Source organism: Mauremys mutica, chromosome 12 (genome assembly GCF_020497125.1).
Source record: "Mauremys mutica isolate MM-2020 ecotype Southern chromosome 12, ASM2049712v1, whole genome shotgun sequence".
NCBI classification, from domain to species: Eukaryota; Metazoa; Chordata; order Testudines; family Geoemydidae; genus Mauremys; species Mauremys mutica.
Window position 1 is genome coordinate 75,282,247 of NC_059083.1, and position 18,754 is coordinate 75,301,000.

An 18,754-nucleotide genomic window follows, 5' to 3' on the forward strand; every position below is an offset into this window, starting at 1 on the left:
GAGAATCAACCGCTAGAAGGGGATGCGCATGCGGAGTAGAGGGGAGGGAGGAATGCCGGGGAGGACGCATGCGCATTTATCTGTATTCTGGTTGGGGGCGCGGCAGCCGCTCCTGTGGGTGAGGAAGGAGTTTGGTGCTAGGAGGCAGCTCTGCAGGTCTGTGCGGTCCCTCCCTGGGGGTGCTGGGTGCGGACTCCCTCCTCTCCTTCCGCCGCTGATGCACTGTGAGACCTGGGGCAAGTCAGAGCCCTGCTCTGGCGGGGGAGGTTTTACCCCCTCTGACGGGTGGGAGACGCAGGTTCAAATCCTGGTCACAGAGCTGAGCATCCCCTCACCCCCCTTCCAGTGGGAGAGTCAGTGCTGGCTGCTGGGTCCTCAGCCGCTCAGGTTGGCAGTTCTCCTGGCTGTATCACAAGTTTCCCAACATTTGACGGTTGACTTAAAGCCCCAGCTCCCAGAGAGGGGAATCTCAGCTGCCATTTAAAAACGGAGTTTCCAGCCCTCCCAGTTGCAGAGAAAACCCTGGAAAATCCAGCCCAAGAGCAGCCACAGAGCTCAGAAGGCAGCTCAGAAAAAGGACCCCTCATTTATTTATTTTTTAAACCTCATGATGACTAAGCCTGGCTCATCATTTTGTAGTGTCTGGAGTTGGCAATACTGATTTGGGCACTCACAGCTGAGGCACTTGGAGTTAAAGGGCTCATCAGAAAATTTGTTTAAAGTCATAGTTGGGACTAAAACTCAAACTCTCAGTATCACTATACAGATTGCATTGCCTTTCATTAGGGACCGTTCCTTCCTGAATTAACAATTTTTCCCTCTTGTTCTGCTCACTCACACAACTGTTTCAGGCAGATCACTACGCTTTAGGGTTTCAGCCTACCCAGGATGGTATCTGAAGAATGGCCTTTTTTTATATATCCATTTCCTTAGTTTTCTTCCTTACATGGAGTTTTTTTCTTTCTGTTTCTTTATCACTGAAAAATATCCCCTATCTAAAGAATTTAATATCTCTGGGGAGCAACAAATGGATTTGATATACCGACTGTCACATTAAATCAAATGTAACAATTAGATGAACATATTATCCTCAGAAATAAACGAGAATTAGCAATTCATTAAGAAAGGGCTGAAGAAAGCTCTTGGTCATCAAGCAATGTTTTTCTAGTTTGGTAGCACAAATGTGTTGGAACAAGGCACACTTCTGAAGAGAATAAAGTTTGAATATTTGCCAGTCAAAGCAAAGCTCCACATGTTTTTTCTTGCTTTTGATACAAGTAAATATGATAGTGAAAAGACCTTTTCCTTTCTCCATGAAGGATGATCAGTCTCTACATGGGAAAAGAAGAGAGTATTTAATTGTTGGTATTTCTGGTGAGGATGCCAAGAAGGGTGCTCGTTTTGATGGTAGTGTTTACAATATGCAAATTTGCCTGTGGGGAAATGGATTGAGAGCACAAAGCTCATATCACTTATTGAATGATGAGTTTCAGTCAATAGTGATCGAGGCTGGATGCAAACCAAGGTGCTGGAAGAGAAAGTCTCTATAGTCTAGTACAGGGGTTGGCAACTTTTCAGAAATGCTGTGCCGAGTCTTCATTTATTCACTCTAAGTTAAGGTTTTGTGTGTCATTAATACATTTTAACGTTTTTAGAAGGTCTCTTTCGATAAGTCTATAATATATAACTAAACTATTGTTGTATGTAAAGTAAATAAAGTTTTAAAAATGTTTAAGAAGCTTCATATAAAATTAAATTAAAATGCAGAGCCCTCCGGACCGGTGGTCAGGACCTGGGCAGTGTGAGTGCCACTAAAAATCAGCTCACATGCCGCCTTCAGCATGCGTGCCATAGGTTGCCTACCCCGGTCTAGTACAAATACCTTGAGCTGTTCAGTCCCAGAAAAGATTCTCTTTATTATCGTTAGTATATGGAAATAATACCAGGACACTAAGCTAGAAAAAAAAAGATTTCTGCAGAGAACAGAGGGTCTGGAGGTTTTCTTATATCCCTACTGGAATATTCCCACTTTGAGGGAAAGTGCAGCTCTGCCCTGAAAAATGTGTTTGTAAAAATAGCTTACATTTATTGTGTCCCACTGATGCTGCATCAGATTTTTTCAGGTAACCATCAGCTCTGCAAACATTTTGGGATCTGAAAGCCAAGCAGAGTTTTTTTAGCTCATGCATCAGCACAAACAGTAAAGACTCTGCAGGCTACATGCTGCACTCAGCTACACCTGAGCAACCCCATTTTGCTCAAATTATGCCCTGACACCTGTGCAATCCAATTGTTCTATTGTGGGAACGTATAAGTGTACCAGAGGCATCATTTGATACAAGAACTCGTAATACAAGAACAAGGGGCCACTAAATGAAATTAATAGGTAGCAGGTTTAAAACAAACACAAGCAAGAATTTTTTCACGCAACTTACTGTCAACCTCTGGAACTCCTTGCCAGAGAGTGTTGTGAAGGCCAGTACTATAACGGGGTTCAAAAGGGAGCTAGATAGCCATTGATGAACCTGTCCTCCATGAATCTATTAGCTAGGATGGGCAGGAATGGTGTCACTAGCCTCTGTTTACTAGAAACTGGGATTAGGTGACAGGGCATGGATCACTTGATGATTACCTGTTCATTTCCTCTGGGGCATCTGCTATTGGCCACTGTCGGAAGGCAGGATACTAGGCTTGATGGACCTGTGGTCTGACCCAGTATGGCCATTATTATGTTCTTGAATACAATGCGTTTACACAGGTGGCCCAGTTACCAGAAATTAGATGACAACTATATTGTGGATGTGCAAGCCAGACATGATTCAGTTCACTCTCCTAGAGCTGGGTTGGTTCTACACAGGGATAAAAATCAGTAAAAGTTTACTATTGTCCCTGAAGTGCATTTCAAAAGATTTGGAGGTTCTAAAGGCTAGATTCAAAAAGGAAATCCAGGCTGAGCATTACAGCGCCTACCGTTTATGTGCAATGTTGTCAAATCGAATTCACAGCCATTAGCTAGGCCTCCAGGCTCTCTATACAATGCTCAGTGAGAGTCAGGTGCCAGAAAAGGGATTCACAAAAGACAGCACACTGAGCTGCCTAAAATAGCCAGTAGGCGATGCCAAGGAGAGGGTTGTGGCCTAAGCCTCACACCTCATAGGGAGTTAGGCAGGTTGGAGAGAGATAGGTGCCACCCTCCATTGGGGATTCACAGCTGTGAACCATCTCCTGAAGTTAAGGGCCTAACCCAGACTGGCCCTTAAGAAAAACAGAGGAGGAGGTGCTGCCACCATGCCCCTTTTACTCAGTAGCCCAATGTGCATTAATCCAGGTTAAAATCCCCACTCTGCCTGATGTGGAGCAAACGCGTGAACCTAGATCTTCCACCTCAAAGGTGAATTATAAGTGGAGCTGTTGGGTGGTGTCAGGACAGAGGCAGCTGTGCACATGTAGGCACCTAGGGGACTGTGCCATTTGAAATATAGGCACTAAGGGAATTCAGGCACCTGCAGGATTGGGGACATCTGAGCAGAGGTTTTGTGAACATCAGTGGGCCCTAAATGTTGGACCTAGATCTTTGTGAATCACCTAATAAACCCTAATAATCTCACCCAAATTCAGATTTTTACAAAGCCTCTTGGTTTGTCTCCTAATCTTATGCTGTAAATCACAAGACAATCCTTTGCCTTTTAAAGGTATTTTTATGTGCAGCATTGGAACTGTGCTGAGGAATGATAATAGATTTCAGAACTAACACCTAAAACCATGTATCAATCACAACACTACTTACTGAACGGCAGTAGCCATGATAATTCTTGCCTATTTACTTCATAGAGATTGAAATAAGGCTTAAATAATTAATGTTTGCAAAGTGCATTGAAAATGTGGAGCATTATGCAAGTTCTCAATATTATAGTTTTAAAAAGAATCTTTAAGAATTTCCTGTTTGGAAATTTAAAGGCAGGTGCAATTAACAACATTTAAGACTATTCATAGTCTTGTTTCCATTACAATTTATGCGTATTATCTATCAGACCATTTCTACAGCCATTCATGTGGTCTTACGGATGGCTGATCATGCTAAAGAGGTTTAATTTATATGCAGATTAGCACTAGTACATCAGATAAAAGAAAAGGCTCTTGAAATTTTGCATCCATGCAATAATAGGTTGCTACTTGTAAGAATGCTTGACTTAAATCTGCTTCCCTACCAGATAATTCTTGTTATATAGGCTTTTCATAAAGAAAGAGGCAGTAAATTTGTTTCCTTTTTCAAAAGTGCAGCCCAGTCCCATTGACTTTAATGGGAGCAGGAACAGGATCAAGACTGGCAATCAATTCATAAGGTATTTGAATGAAAAACAGACTCTGCATTTCCTAATTCTCAGTGTAAAAGCTTGGCAATCTAATGGTTTTAATACTGTACATATATAGTCAGAACTGGAGATGAAAAATATTCACATGGTATTTATTGGATCTGGAAAAGGCCTTTGACCAAGTTCCAAGAGAAATCATCTGGTGTGTATGAGGGAGAAAATGATACCAGAACTTTCTGTGTAGCTTGTTCAAGCCAAAGGAAGCACCTTGGTGCACATTGTTTGCAGATGATATTCTATGTAGTGAGGAGAAAGATAGTCTAGAAGAGGATCACTGAAGAATTATCCTTGAAACTAGATGGACAATTAGTATTAAGACAATTTGGAGTAGCTGTCTATACAACTTACTAATTCTGGTTGATATTATGAAATTGTTGCTATAAAAATTGCTGTATCAGGAAATGTGTCTAGGTCAGCATATTCACCATTGCTGATAAGCTTTTATGCACGTTCCTCCCAGACTATGAACAACAGACAATCCCTAAGGACTATCATCACCTGACTAGGTCTTACCTGGGGAGAACAAAAGAGTAACTGCAGCATCCTAGGGGAAACCAGTTCCAATAAACACAACGGGAGACAGAAAACATTTACATGGTAACTATATATGCACAATATTAAAACCACTAGGTTGCCAAGCTTTAAATTGAGAATTAGGAAATGCAGAATCTCTGCTGAAGGTCTGCATTGTAACTTAAATGGTCAACAATTTACAGATGAAAAGGTGAACCTGAGAGTGATGTGTGCTTAATTACCTCAGCCATAATAATAGCGATACTGTGTGGCACCAAAGCACTGGTGAGCATTTTATTGGGTATGATGAGCGTTGAGTGTCCAGCTACAATTTTATTTCCTTGTGTTATCCTATGTATTTCAGGCTTATGTGCAAACGATATGGGGAAATTGCTTTGGTCAGTGAACAAATACCACAGAAATTATATAAATCTGAACCTCATCACATGATATTGACCAGAAGAAAATAGCCACACTTGTAAAGAAGATTGCTTGGTAGTTTATTTACAACAGAATGTAAGGAAAAGTAAGTTATTAACAATAATAAATAACTCAATAAACAGCAACTAAGTGATATGGATGACAGATATGAGAATAAAATTCTTCTGCTTAGCCTTGCATTGTTTAACATACAGCACATTTCAAAGCTTGGTCCTTCTCTGATGGCAGTGGTACATTCTCTGATGTTAAATGTCATAACTCTAAACCTAAAGCTAGACACTAAGGATTACAGGACATTCAAAGTCACATGGAACTTTCAGAGAAATGAAATAAAAACAATTAATCGGTATTAGTGACACCCAAAAACTAGAGGAGACTGTAATTCAATGACTATGCTGTCCATTTAAAGCAAAAACATTGTTAGACTCAGTTAGCCTCAAGCATTTTGGAATTTAGACAACTAAATTAAGTCTGAATAATGGCAGCTGAAAAGTTCCTATTGACAAATTCATGTATTTTCTCTTATTGCACTAACTAACTCATAAAAAGCATGTACGTTCGGCCTATTTTAAATAAGAGAATGTTAAGTTATAGTGCAGCAAATCCCAATGCATTATTAAAGATTGTTGCTGTTTTATTACCAAATTAAAATCACTGGACAAATAGTCCAGTTTCAAAATATCTATTTGAGCGCCTTATGTTCTTTAATGTATTTGTATAATATTACTAATGAATGTGAATTGTGCCCTCAATGGAGCAAAATCATCTCCCAAAATCTCGGTACGATCAAAAAGCAACAGAATAAGATCAAACTATGCCTTTTTGTTGGATTATTTTGCAACTCTTACCTATGTGACCAATCATTACTGTAGTGAATAATCCCATTGAAGTCTATTACTAAAGATTATTCACACAAATAAGAGTGGCAGGACCAGGCCCTTGCAAATTCTTATTCAGAGAAATCTCTCTTTTTAATTCAGTAGGTGTTTTACCTGTGTCAGGACTGGGCCCTCAATTGCCAGCATCATTCTGCAAGGTGTGATTATTCTGGAAGAAATACATATAAAAGTAGGAGCAGAGTGGGGAGAAGCATTTAAAAAAAAATCATAAGCCAATTGCTTTATCAGCTTCATTGTGCTCTTCTTGATGATAATTTGTTTGTAGAGCCTCACTATGGTTGTATTATTTAATTCTCCAGTCATGGCAGTAGGGAATAAGGAGGCTACCGAATTATTAAGTAACTTCAGTTTTACTGCATTGTATCATACTTTAAAGATGTGTGTAGTACAGTTTTTTTTCCACAAAAGAAATCAACATGTGCAAAATACTCTACTTCTTTCCCTCCCCACAAACATGTCTGAAAATTCTACAGAAGGTATTTTTACAAAATCCATTCACAAGTCAGCAATGAAAATAAACAAAACATTTTCTCAAAACATGTTGCCAGAACAATATTCTAGATTACTTTTTTTTATTTTTATTTTTGTGTATGTGTATAAGGAACATTGTAGAAAACAGATATCCTGCCATGACAAAAAGAAAATGAAATGACATTGAAAGATTATTTTGAGAGCATATTTAATGGTAGAAACACTGAGGTAAAACAGAGCAGAACACAGCATAGGGTGCTTGTGTAACCTGTGAAAAGCATGATGTAGCCTATAGTTCTTTCTCATCCAAAGCAGTGACATTCTATGGATCTTTTTATTTGCCTCCATTAGCACCCAAATTGAAGGCAGGTATGGATTGTACTGATCCCCATTTTGGCTAGCAGTGAATTAGAAAAATGAGTTGTCTGTTCAGTAAACATTATACTTCTGTAATACAGTACTCGTGAATGGAGCTCAGAGTTATAGAATTGCATGCAGAGGCATAGCATTAAGGATTCATTATTTCTCCACTGCATGCTCAGTCAATGCTTTTCTCTTTCCTAAATATCCACCATGCAGGTAATTAACTTGAATCCTCTTAAGATATGTTAATGTTCATAAATGCCTGATCCCCAAACCTACATATGATGATGATCTTATCCACACAGGATAGGAAGTTTGAGACTTAAATAAAGTAAACAAATGAGTAAAGCTATGTATGCTTTGTCCTAATGATCTGTGGTAAACACTCAGAAGCAAATAAAAGAATATCAACATTTATTTGTATACATGCAGAAATTATGAATACTTAATTAGTACACCCATCTGTTAATTAAAGTCAGAAGACGATGTGGGGTACTTTAGCATTTGATACCTGTGGCATTACACTGGCTAAAAAAAATCACAAATATCAATCACCAGTTAATTTACTAAGCACATGGAATTGCTGGCCTTGAGACGAAATGAAAGCAGAACATGGACAATATATGAGATAATGGATGAAGTCATACCATAGGCTAACCTACAAAGAACTACTGGATTTTATTAGCCATGGGCTTTTAACTTTCAAATACACACACATTTTCAATGTCATCTGACAGTGGTATTCTTCCCCTCCCTCTCACATTACTAAATCTAGCCCATTAAAATCACACATTCACCTTAGCATCTACTACTGGATATGGAGCTGTTCAGAAGGTCAAAAGGTTTAAGTCAGTTAAACTTTTCCACAAGCAAAAATTATGCTACCATGCTGGGAAGACGGTACAAACATATCCTGCCCCCGGGGAATTCTATCCACAAACTGATTCTTCATCATTCAGTGATACTTTAACTCCATGAGGTTCGTCTCTCTGCTTCACCGTGCTTGTTATAACTGACAGTACAAGATACCATCTCAATATGAATATGTGATTCAGATAATATCCACCTTTCACTGGGCATTTTAAAGTCTACTACAACAACAATGGTGGTAGATGCTGACATTAGTTAAATATCACAGAGGACTAAACACAATGGTAGCATTGCAGAGGACTAAACCCATTATATGAACGTCAACAATGAGTCCTGTGACTGGACATCAATAGGAAAGGTTTTTCCATAAGGCTGAATTTTAGAAAGGAAGTGGCTCCTTATTTCCCTATTTTTTTTTTACTCCTGGCTTGGGGAGAAAATCCCTTTTCTGATTTTTATTCCTGAGACTGAAGGGTAATTTCACTAACAGGCCAGGGATGTTGCTCTCCTTTCCCACATGTTACATTACATGTTACTGAGTTGCCAGATGACCCCTTTATTTTTCGTAAGTCGTCTTTCATTACTCTCCCCTTTTAGAGATCAATGGCAAAGTCTGAGATCTGCTTCCTGCCACTGGAGACCACACTTAGCATGAAAGGACAGGGATAGAGTAAGGGTAAGTCCTCTTTCTCCTTCAGGAAGCCCAGAGGATCCCCATATTTCCCCACTCATCACTTATGAGGTCTCCTATCACAATCACAATCCTTCTGTCCAGTGAGGACAGGATAGAACTCATCAAATCTGCTCCTTAATTGGCTAAAGTGGCCACTGCTGAATGACTTATTTTTGTTTGAGGGCTGAATATGCTGCATCTACAACATTATTATCCCATTAGCCCATGAAGAAAGAAACCTAGACTGGGATCTGAAATTGAATCTGAATACGTAACACATCAGGGCAGAGCAAAGGTCGTGGCTGAAGATCTTTAAAGAACTTTCCAATGGTGGACATATAAAAAATGTTTCTTTTCAGAATCTTTACTCCCAGGTGCTGTTCCAAAGCAGCATGGCCTAGTTATTCACTATCCATGCTCAACCAACAACTATTCTGCATCTGGTAAAACACCATAGCATAATATACATTCAGTGCTGATTAGTACAGTGAAATCTGTACAGGAGGCTACCCTCATTAGGCACCCACCTGTCTTAAGAGACTGTCCTAAAGTGTCCCCAAACGTACTAAGTACCATTCTTTCCCACCTTTAGTAGAAGACCTCCTCATTAAACTCCAGATTTTTTTACAATCCCTCGAGTGGTTATTTAGGGCCTGAGCCAAAGCCCATATAATGCAATGGGAGTCTTCCCACTGGCTTCAATGGGATTTGGATCAGACCCTGAAAGCTGGTTTCATTGTGATTAGCCAGGAGCTCAGAGGACTTAAATGAATGACAGGAATGCTATGATCCCAGCTTCATTGGGAGAAGACCCTTGCATTATTTAGACTCTTTAAACTATTTAGCTGCTTGTGTTTCCATCATTTTTATATCTGGAGCAGGGGTTACAAACACCAGCACATAACTTGATTGATCACAAGAGGACTGGGGAGAACTAGTAAAATACAATATAAACAAGAAATGGGTGGAATCTTTTATAAATTCTGTGCAAGGTATAAATAGTTCAATGGCCTTAAAGTCAGTATTATTAATTACAAATGGAGCCTTGGTGCATTGGTTATTTAGTTTTAAAAAGTTTAAAGTTTGTGTTAGCTAGGCCCCAAATCCTGAGTCATATTAAGCAACATCTGAATTTGAATAATTGCTGTTGGTGTTCAAGTATCAATGAGTAGCAGTTCAAAGGTTTATGATTAGACATGATAAGCCTGAGAGTAGAAAATTTTTAGAAATTCCGAGATAATAGGAGAAAATTGGATTTTTAACTCTTTAACTTAACCCTGCACCTAAATTGACACTAGTTCCCTTCAGAAATCCTTGCTAGCTTTATTAAATACCTACAGCATTTCCAATCACAATTGCAGGCTATTCTCAGACAATTTAATTTCACATTAATACCATGTGCCATATGGCTTTGAGCTTTACTTTGGGAATCAGAATATATGAACTATGTTCTCTCACATGCACTTATTTAAGGATTTTAAGGAACAAGTCTGAGTTAAAGAAATCATCTTTCTAGATCGGTAAACTCGTTTAAAAAATCCAGACAAACAACCACACCGAGCTTTGTAAATGTTAAGTTATTCTTGTTCTGGCAGACATGGCTTGTCAGAAGGAAACATGCTAGGTTAAATTTAAAGTGCTTTTTTCTCTGGGTCTGGAAGTGTGAGGGTTTCTGGAGCAGATTTTTTCCGAGGTCGGTCTTTGGGAACTGATAGGAATTCAGGAGCATCTGAGGACAGAGGAGTGGATGGAGCACTAGAAGGAGCACTACGGGTTGACGAAGGCAGGGAAATGTTAGAGATAGATATTGCAGGTGGGAAAATCCCAATTTTCTCATTGGTGGCTTCCTGAGTTGCACGTTCAAATTCTCGGACTTCATCCATTGTCATGTCTTTAATGAGAAGAAAAGAAAGACAAATGGAAAGTTAGAACCATTTCAAAGATGATTTCAGTAGCACCATTGCAGCGATTACCATCAAAATCTAAACCAGTGTGAGGATTCATGTATTGGAATTCCACTAGAGTTAATAGGAGCTCTGGCCAAAGATTTCATAAGAGGTCACTGATTTTAGGTGCCTGTTTTGACACACCATTAGGCCTGATTTTTAGAGGTGCTGAGCACCCATAGCATATTGAGTCCCTAGGTAGAAGAGAGTGTTTCATGTCTTTCAACAGGAGCTAGGTGTCTCAAATTGGGTATCCAAAAATGAAAGCACCCAGAATGAAGGGCCACTTATGAAAATGTGGGCTCGTGTGGAAGGTCTTCCCCACACAAAAGGCCTCATTCTCCACTGCTTTGAATTCTGTGAAGTTGTTTACACCTGTGGAATTATGAGATCAGAATTGGTAGCATTACACACCTACTTTGCACAAGTGTAAATGATTGCACAAGGTGCAACGTAATGGAGAATCAGGCCCAAAGAATGCTTCCCAGTTACTAGAGAAAGCCTTCTCATGCGGAGGTGAGCAAATGTATCTGTCACATAGACACTACTGCACAAATCCACAAGAGGGCAGAGTAAGCCCAGAATAATATGTTCCAAACATAGCAATACAAAAATTTTCTAATCAAATCCTAAACCAGGTGTAACTCATCTAGTTTTTCTGTACAAACTCAGAATTCAGGGCAGGTTCAGCAAAAGTTCAGCAAATCTTTTTTCAAACCTAGCATTGCATTTGGAGTGTCATGCAGGGGTTTATTGCTACAACTCAAAGCAAAATTCATCTGTTTCAGATAAGTTTCACTTTGAGTTTGTAGGTTCATTTGAAGGAATCTCAGCAAGAAACTCAGCGGATGTAAACCCACCAGAACCAGCACAGAAAACAGGCTCACACAAAGCTCCTGTAAACCAAAATGTCTGAGTTTTGCACAGCTCCCGTCCCCAGCACTATAACATATGTTGTCAGTAAAAAATATGTTTCAAGTACTGTAAAACTTCCTTATAAACATTCTGTAGGAGGTTCTATTATAAGTGATGATAGAGCCATAGGATGCATATTTAAAGAAAGCTCAGGAGAGGGGTTTGTTTGCACTGCTATGATGTATGTCTATATTACTACATCTGGCCTCCTATGCTCCTTCACACAGGGTACGTCCACACAGCAGCTGCGAGGTGTAATTCCTAGCTCATGTAGAAGTACATGTGCTAGCTTTGCTCGAGCTCTTGCGCCAAAAACAGCAGTGTGGCTGTGGCAGTGTGGGTGGTGACTTGGGCTAGCTGCATGATACAATCTCACCTGACCCCACAGGGTTTGTATTCAGGCAACTGGCCAAAGCTGCTGCCCATGCTATTGTGGCCACAATCTGTTTAGCGTTCTAGCTCAAGCAGAGCTGGCACATGTACATCTACACAAGCTGGGAACTACACCTACCAGCTGCTATGTAGACATACACTAAACAGCACATTAACAACATGCCATGTGATACTCAAAACCCACACAGTAGGAGGGGAGAGAAAAACTGTCCTCATAGCATGTGAGGATGGAGCTATGGGGCTAAGCACACACTCTGTTATACCCATAGTTATATAACCCAGAGATGTTGTAATGAAGTTTATTGTATTTCTACAGTGGAGGGGATATAAGCTACCCTACTTCATTTTCTCCTTATGGTTGGATGCCATCTGGTTAAAATGAAAAAAAACCCACATACTAGCTATACACTGTGACCCCCTTATTTTAATGTGACACAGTCGTGTATGTAGCCTTGACTGTAGAATGTTTCATGATGCTGTTGTGTGAAATAGGCTTTATGTTGTATTGTGGAATCCTATGAAATAATCAAAGCCCCCATTCAGTGCCAATTTGCCTGCTCCCCTCTGACCCGACTTTACTGTTCCAGGGGCTTTTTCAGTCTACAGGCAGCTCCTGTTACTGGGAGGGGAGGATATTTTAGCCATATTCACCCTTGAGGTAAATGGGTGAGGTAAGCTAAGGAGCTCAAGGGAGCCCACCCATTTACACCAGAGATGAATTTGGCCTTGTTTTGTTGATTTACATTTTGCTTAACTTATGTTATGTTGCAAGTAGTGTTTCTGCACTTAGGGCCTGATCCAAAGCCCACTGAAGTTAACAGGCGTCCTTTCATTGACTTCAGTGGGCTTTGGATCAGGCCTTTAATAATGAAAAATAAAATAAAACATGGCTTCCGTGTGGGGAGAGATGTAGAGAGGAAGACTCCCCAGTAACATGCCATCAGAGTGGAAGGCAGACCAATGAAAATCCTACCATGTGCCCCTCCCAATACTGGCAATTTCAGAGGCAGAAAGGGAGCATTCACCCTGCCTGAACTTAATATTTGGTTTATAGTCTACGCTTGCCTCAAATCCATCCCCATGCTAGGGTAACCAGATAGCAAGTGTGAAAAACTGGGACGGGAGTGGGGGTAATAGGGCATCTGTATAAGACAAAGCCCTGAATATTGGTACTGTCCCTATAAAATCGGGACATCTGGTTACCCTACCCCATGCTGATATGTAAAACTAATCCTTACCCAGAGCCGCAAAGGACTCAGAAATACGTGACTCCGTTCTGTCATTTTCTTTTTATTAATAAAGGCCAAATCCTGCCCTGATGATAATGGCAGTTTTGCCTAAGTAAGGGCTGAATAAGGACCACAGGCTTTTTACCAAAAGCCCATAGGGCCAAATCCTGAGGTCTTTATTCCGAGCTGATTCTAATCTCACTGGTGTAGGCATCAGGAATAACTCTGAAAAGTCAATGGGAATTCACCAACGTAAATCTAGAGCTGTGCCTGCGCAAATTTGGTGTAAGAATCAGGCCCTCACTATTTACTGAGAAAGTCCTTCTGAAGTCATTGGAAGCTTTGATTGAATAAGGACTGAGTAAGGACTTCAGGATATAGCCCTTAACGATCAGCCCTGACATCGTTATTGGGCAAAGCTGTCATTCACTCCCATGGGATTTTGGCCTGACTAGAGATGCCAGAAATACCAACATTTTAAAACAGAAATGTCACTGTATCTCCTTTCAGGCGCCTAGTTTGTAGCTTATCAAGGGCAACACTGCAAATGATCTTGAAGATAAGTGAAAAACCCAGTTAGCCTTTTTCTTAGTGGTACAATTTCAGCAGCCCCACAGAACTTTTCCACTCCCCATGTTCCTGGCTGTTTGACAAATGACACTTGAACACTGACATGGCTTTGAAACAATCAGAATAACTGGATGCCAAACCTGACATTGCTTGATCTTTCTCCTACTCATATTCCTCTTTGTGCACCCAACAGAACTTTGAGGATTTTGTTCTCCTGGAAGACGGGAGTTTTGAACCTTACCCTATCCTCTCATAGCTCAGTGGGAGTTTGGGATGCAAAAAATGCAGGATTACACTCTACAGGGAGTGATTCTGATTCCACTGAATGTCAAACCTCCCATTAACTTCAGTGGCAGCAGGATCATGCTTAAAGAAGACCATTCTTCTTTGATTTGTGAGTGCACATTAGGCGAGGGTGGGCAATATGTTTTAAAAAACTACATACACTTGATTGGGCATGGCTCTCTATTTCATCCACAGTAGATGAATGTTGATTGCAAACTTTAATGTTGGTTTTTTCATGCATATTTTTCTCGAATTCTCGAACATCATCCATAGTCATATCTGTAAAAAGTTCAAAACGTTGGCATTTTCCATTAATTCACTGCAAACTTTAATAAAAAGGAAGGTGCGAGGGATAGATGGTCTTTCAGCAGAAGCCAAAGAAGGTTTAAAAAAAAAAGCAGGGAGCCAACTACCTTTATGAAAGCTGACTCATAGAGGTAGTTAAACCAGCCAAGGAAGGTGTAGGAAGGTTACGTCAAAGGGAGTCATAGAACAGGGAGGAGTGGAAAATGTTTAGGAGTATCTATGTGAAGTGAGCTAGGCAAAAAGTGTTGGAGTGCAGGCTTTTCTACAGGAAAGATCTTCTAAAATGACTTTAGAGGATCCTCCACACTAACTGACAGATATTAAGAAATATAAGGATTTACTTACCTTTCTAGGAACTTTCTAAGATAATTCTATAGAATTATCTTTAATATTGCATGGTATGTTTCAAAATAAAAAGAAACCTTCATTGCTGAAGCATACAGCTGCAGTTTCAGAAGCTAACACACAATCACCATGCTGAATGGTTTACCAGTCAATACCAGTCATAATTTTGTAGCCTCAGACCCTTGGAAAGATTATATAGGTCTGACGATTCAGGCCAATCCTGAATGTCAGGAAAAGATATAGTTGTGTGGGTATGTCTGACATTGTTAGCATACAGCTATGAAATAAAATGGTGTGGGATGGAATTGCAATACTGTTGAACGTTTTCTGCCCAACTTGTATGATTTAAATTCTACTTTATTAGAGCACTATACTTTCATATTTCCATATGTACCATTTCCAATAAAGAGATGATCACTGAAGTTTAGACAGGAATTACAGAGAATGTAGCAATTTATCACCTGGTCAGTAATTAACTTGAGCAGAAATTGGGTTTGGGCTCTTGCTGCTCAAATTTTTCTCAAGTGTTTTGTGTGTCATTTGGATTTATGACTTGCCATTTGGTACAAGACTCTTGCTTCATTTAACAAGAGCATGCTTTTAAGGAGATGCATCACTTATGCTGTTATATCAGCAACAGAATACAATACTTTATTACTAGTGGATCCTTTCTCAGTGAGAATGAAGGACTGCTTAGCACTGATCAAAATGAAACATATGGAATAACGTTAAATGACCCATTCATTTAACCTACTCTTTTTCCTATTAACAGAAATGAAAAAGACATTAATAAACAATGTAAATAGCATGCTAAAAAGCATTTTTGCCAAGGAAAGGATATGCTCTTTATTAGTAAAGCTTTGAGTTAACAATACAGTGAAGAAATTAGTTTTAATTCATGATAAAACTAAATACATTTCAGTAAAATCAGTGATAACACACATTAATACTAGAGTCAGTAAAATCTGCTATTTTCCTTTCTAGCAGTTGAGTCTTATAAACAGTGGGCCAAATCCGCAGCTGGTATAAATTGGTGTAGCTCCATCAAACTCATTTGTCTCTTTTGAACTAACTTATACCATTTTAGAATCTAGCCCAAAGGTTTTGGCTTTAAAAGTAACACATGCATTGAAGGGACACTGTCACTTTAAAATTTATATTTTTGAAAAACTTTTCCTTCCTTATGTTACTAGTAATAGTGAAAGAACTTTAAAAATTTAAATGTACTTTTCACCGTATTGTATGATTATTTACTTGTGCATTTTACTCAGTTTGGTCAGTGAACCAGTCACTCTCCAGTCAATTTCACTTGCAGATTCTCATGCTTTAGTACAATTCTGCAATACTTGGATTGCAAATAGTGCAGGGGAATATATAAATTCTCCTCCAGGCTTATTTAATTTTTTTTAAATAAAACTTTCCTACTAATATCCTAGATTTTTGACCTAACCTGCCTGACAGAGTCCCTTTAAAAACATACCACATGGTATCATAAAAACTCTGGTACCGAAAGTGAAAACCTAAATGATAACCATGTACATTAATAATTTGCTTATTTGTGCAAACAGTCTTTTTTGACACGATGGTTTTCGGGGTAGAGTACGGAAATATGTGGTTAAATTTTTTCCCCTTGGTTTTTCTTTTTAAACTTTTGAGTATGTGCTTAAGTGCTTTGCTGAACAGGAAGGGATTACTCACATACTTAATGCCACACTTACACATTTACCTGAACTAGGGCACCAAAGCTGGTGTTTTCTGATTCCTATTGATAGAAACTCTCAGTGACAATCTCACCCACATTCACCCACAACGGTGGGTGCAGCTGAACCAACATAAATACAAATATTCCACTTGTAACGTCTATCCTTCAAGCATGGTTTCTGATACGGATCCTGTACTATGCCTGATTCTGGAGTCCTAATTTAGGCTTAAAGCTCCTTTTGAAGTAAAAACCCCACATCCTCAGAGGGTGTATACTGATGTTGCGCCATTAAAATTAATGGACTTATGCTGATTCACTCCAACTGAGGACCTGGCCCTGGAAAGTTCTGGCTGTGTAAAAACTGCAAGATTGTTTTCTGTCGTGCACCAGTCTTTGAGCTTGTGTAGAATGGCATGCGGTAGTTTAAACAAAGCTAACCAGATTCTAACTTTTCTTTCTTTTTTTTTTTTAAAAAGAGGATAAATTTCAGAGAGCACAGAAACAGATGGGCTGGCCTTAGTAGGGCCCTACTAATCACTATGTGGGCTTGATCCTGAAAGCTGCTGTGCATGCCAGCCCTGATCCTGAAAAGCCCTTAAGCATATGAGTAATCCCACTGAAGTCAATGAGATTACTCATATGCGTAATGCTAAGCATTTATTTAAGTGTCTTGCTATATCAGGGCTAGAGAGGTCATTCAAAAAATTACTGGACTGATCCCATATATGTGGGGTGGCAGGGGGAAGGGCTGGAGATATGTGGATCTGCAAAGTAAAAGTACTGGAACAAGAGTTTAAAGCTAGATGCTTCCTTTCATCATATGGCGTAGCTCCATCTTCCACATCTCAGCAGTAGCTGAGATTAGACAGGAGACGGAATCTGAGTGCCGTGAGCTGAAAAAGTACACCATCCCATACATTAGACAACTATAGTTTTGCCAATCGGAATTGGGTTTACCTAGTATCTAATAATCCAAATGTGATTCAGGAACAATGAAGAGAGGTAAAAATGAATCCACAAACTGCAGATTTAATTTGACAGTTAAGAGTGTCATTATATTCCAGAGAGAGGTGTGTTCTGTGCAAAGAATGATGAGTCAGGATCTGGCTAGCTATCAATGCATTGTTAATGGCCCATCACATCAGTATCCCTGTAGCACCTGGCAATGATGGGTGCTAATTCTGGCTCAGACACTGACTCTCCCTGTGGTCAGCTCACTTAACCTCTCCCGCTTCATTGTCTGATCTGTAAAATGCAGATAAATTTCATAGTCTTTTAGGAGGATTAATGTTTGCTTTGAAGATTATAAACTCTAAGCAGTGTTATCCAAGTTCTTCTGAATCTTGTAGCTCTCTTCTGTTGTATTTCCTGATTCCCTCCTTTATTTTGGAGTGATTTCTTCTTTTGTGTCACTAATATACAAGTGAGTCCAACTTATCTTAATTATGATCTTTGTGGCAATCTGCTTGTCTCCTTCCTCTCCCTCCTGAATTGTCCTCTCTTGCCCCCAAGATATTGTGACTCAGATATCTACCTCCTTATTCCATACATTTGACTTCATATATTACTCTTGTGTGTGGTATTTTATCAAGCGCTTTCTTGATGTCCAAGTAAATCACAGCCTCCCACTGATATTTCTTTGTGTCACTCTTCAGTGAATACCATCCAATTTGTTAGGTCTGACCTTTGTGTGAATTCAGGCTGCTCTATCTTTATTCAAACTCTGTCGCTCAAAGTTTTCTTCTGTTCCTTCTTTGATTAGTGCATCAAGTCATGCAGAAAGATCAATTAGGGCTCATGAAAGGCAAATTGAACTCCAGTGTTATGGAAATCGTTAAATCGTATAAGAAACATGAACACAAGTGGACTAATTCAAAGAAATAAATGAAAGACTGGGATTTGAAAAACACCTAAAGTGAACTGGAAAATATCTCACTTTCTAAGTCTGGGGTGGGCAAACTTTTTGGCCTGAGGGCCACATCGGGGTTCCAAAACTGTATGGAGGGCTGGGTAGGGAAGGCTGTGCCTCCCCAAACAGCCTAGGCCCCACCCCATATCTGCCCCCACCCAGTTCCCACCCCCTGACTGCCCCCCTCAGAACCCCCAGCCCATCCAACTCCCCCTGCTCCTTGTCCCCTGACTGCCCCCTCCCACCCCAACCGCTCCCCCATGACCCCACCGCCTATCCAATTGCCCTGCTCCCTGTCCCTTGACTGCCTGACCCCTATCCACACCCCCACCCCCTGAAAGGCCCCCTGGACTCCCTGCCCCTTATCCAACCCCCTCGCTCCCCGCCCCCTGACCATGCTGCTCAGAGCAGCAGGACTGGCAGCTGCGCCTCCTGGCCGGAGCCAGCCACGCCGCCACACTGCCCAGCAGGAGCTCGCAGTCCCGCCACCCAGAGCGCTGGCAACACGGTGAGCTGAGGCTACAGGGGAGGGGGGACAGCAGGGGAGGGGC

At 40.2% G+C, this 18,754-nt stretch overlaps 1 protein-coding gene and 1 long non-coding RNA gene across 9 annotated transcripts in view; one reads left to right on the top strand and one right to left on the bottom strand.

The window, feature by feature from the left end:
* The first annotated feature begins 23 nt into the window (after nt 1–23).
* LOC123346549 overlaps nt 24–18,754 on the top strand; it is a 57,382-nt gene continuing 38,651 nt past the window's right edge. For 2 of the 4 annotated variants that reach the window (XR_006573014.1, XR_006573015.1), the window contains exons 1-3: nt 28–156; nt 5,251–5,412; nt 8,528–8,606. This is a non-coding gene — a long non-coding RNA (uncharacterized LOC123346549). Of the gene's footprint in view, nt 157–5,250; nt 5,413–8,527; nt 8,607–18,754 lie in introns of all 4 variants that reach the window. The other 2 variants (XR_006573012.1, XR_006573013.1) reach the window with 2 other exon arrangements.
* Nucleotides 5,366–18,754, bottom strand: part of PITPNC1 (phosphatidylinositol transfer protein cytoplasmic 1) — a 200,750-nt gene continuing 187,361 nt past the window's right edge. For 4 of the 5 annotated variants that reach the window (XM_044984008.1, XM_044984012.1, XM_044984009.1 and 1 more), the window contains one exon: nt 5,366–10,494. In XM_044984008.1, coding sequence (XP_044839943.1) covers nt 10,235–10,494 — 260 coding nt within the window. In that variant the 3' untranslated portion in view covers nt 5,366–10,234. Of the gene's footprint in view, nt 10,495–14,101; nt 14,221–18,754 lie in introns of all 5 variants that reach the window. The other variant, XM_044984010.1, reaches the window with a different exon arrangement.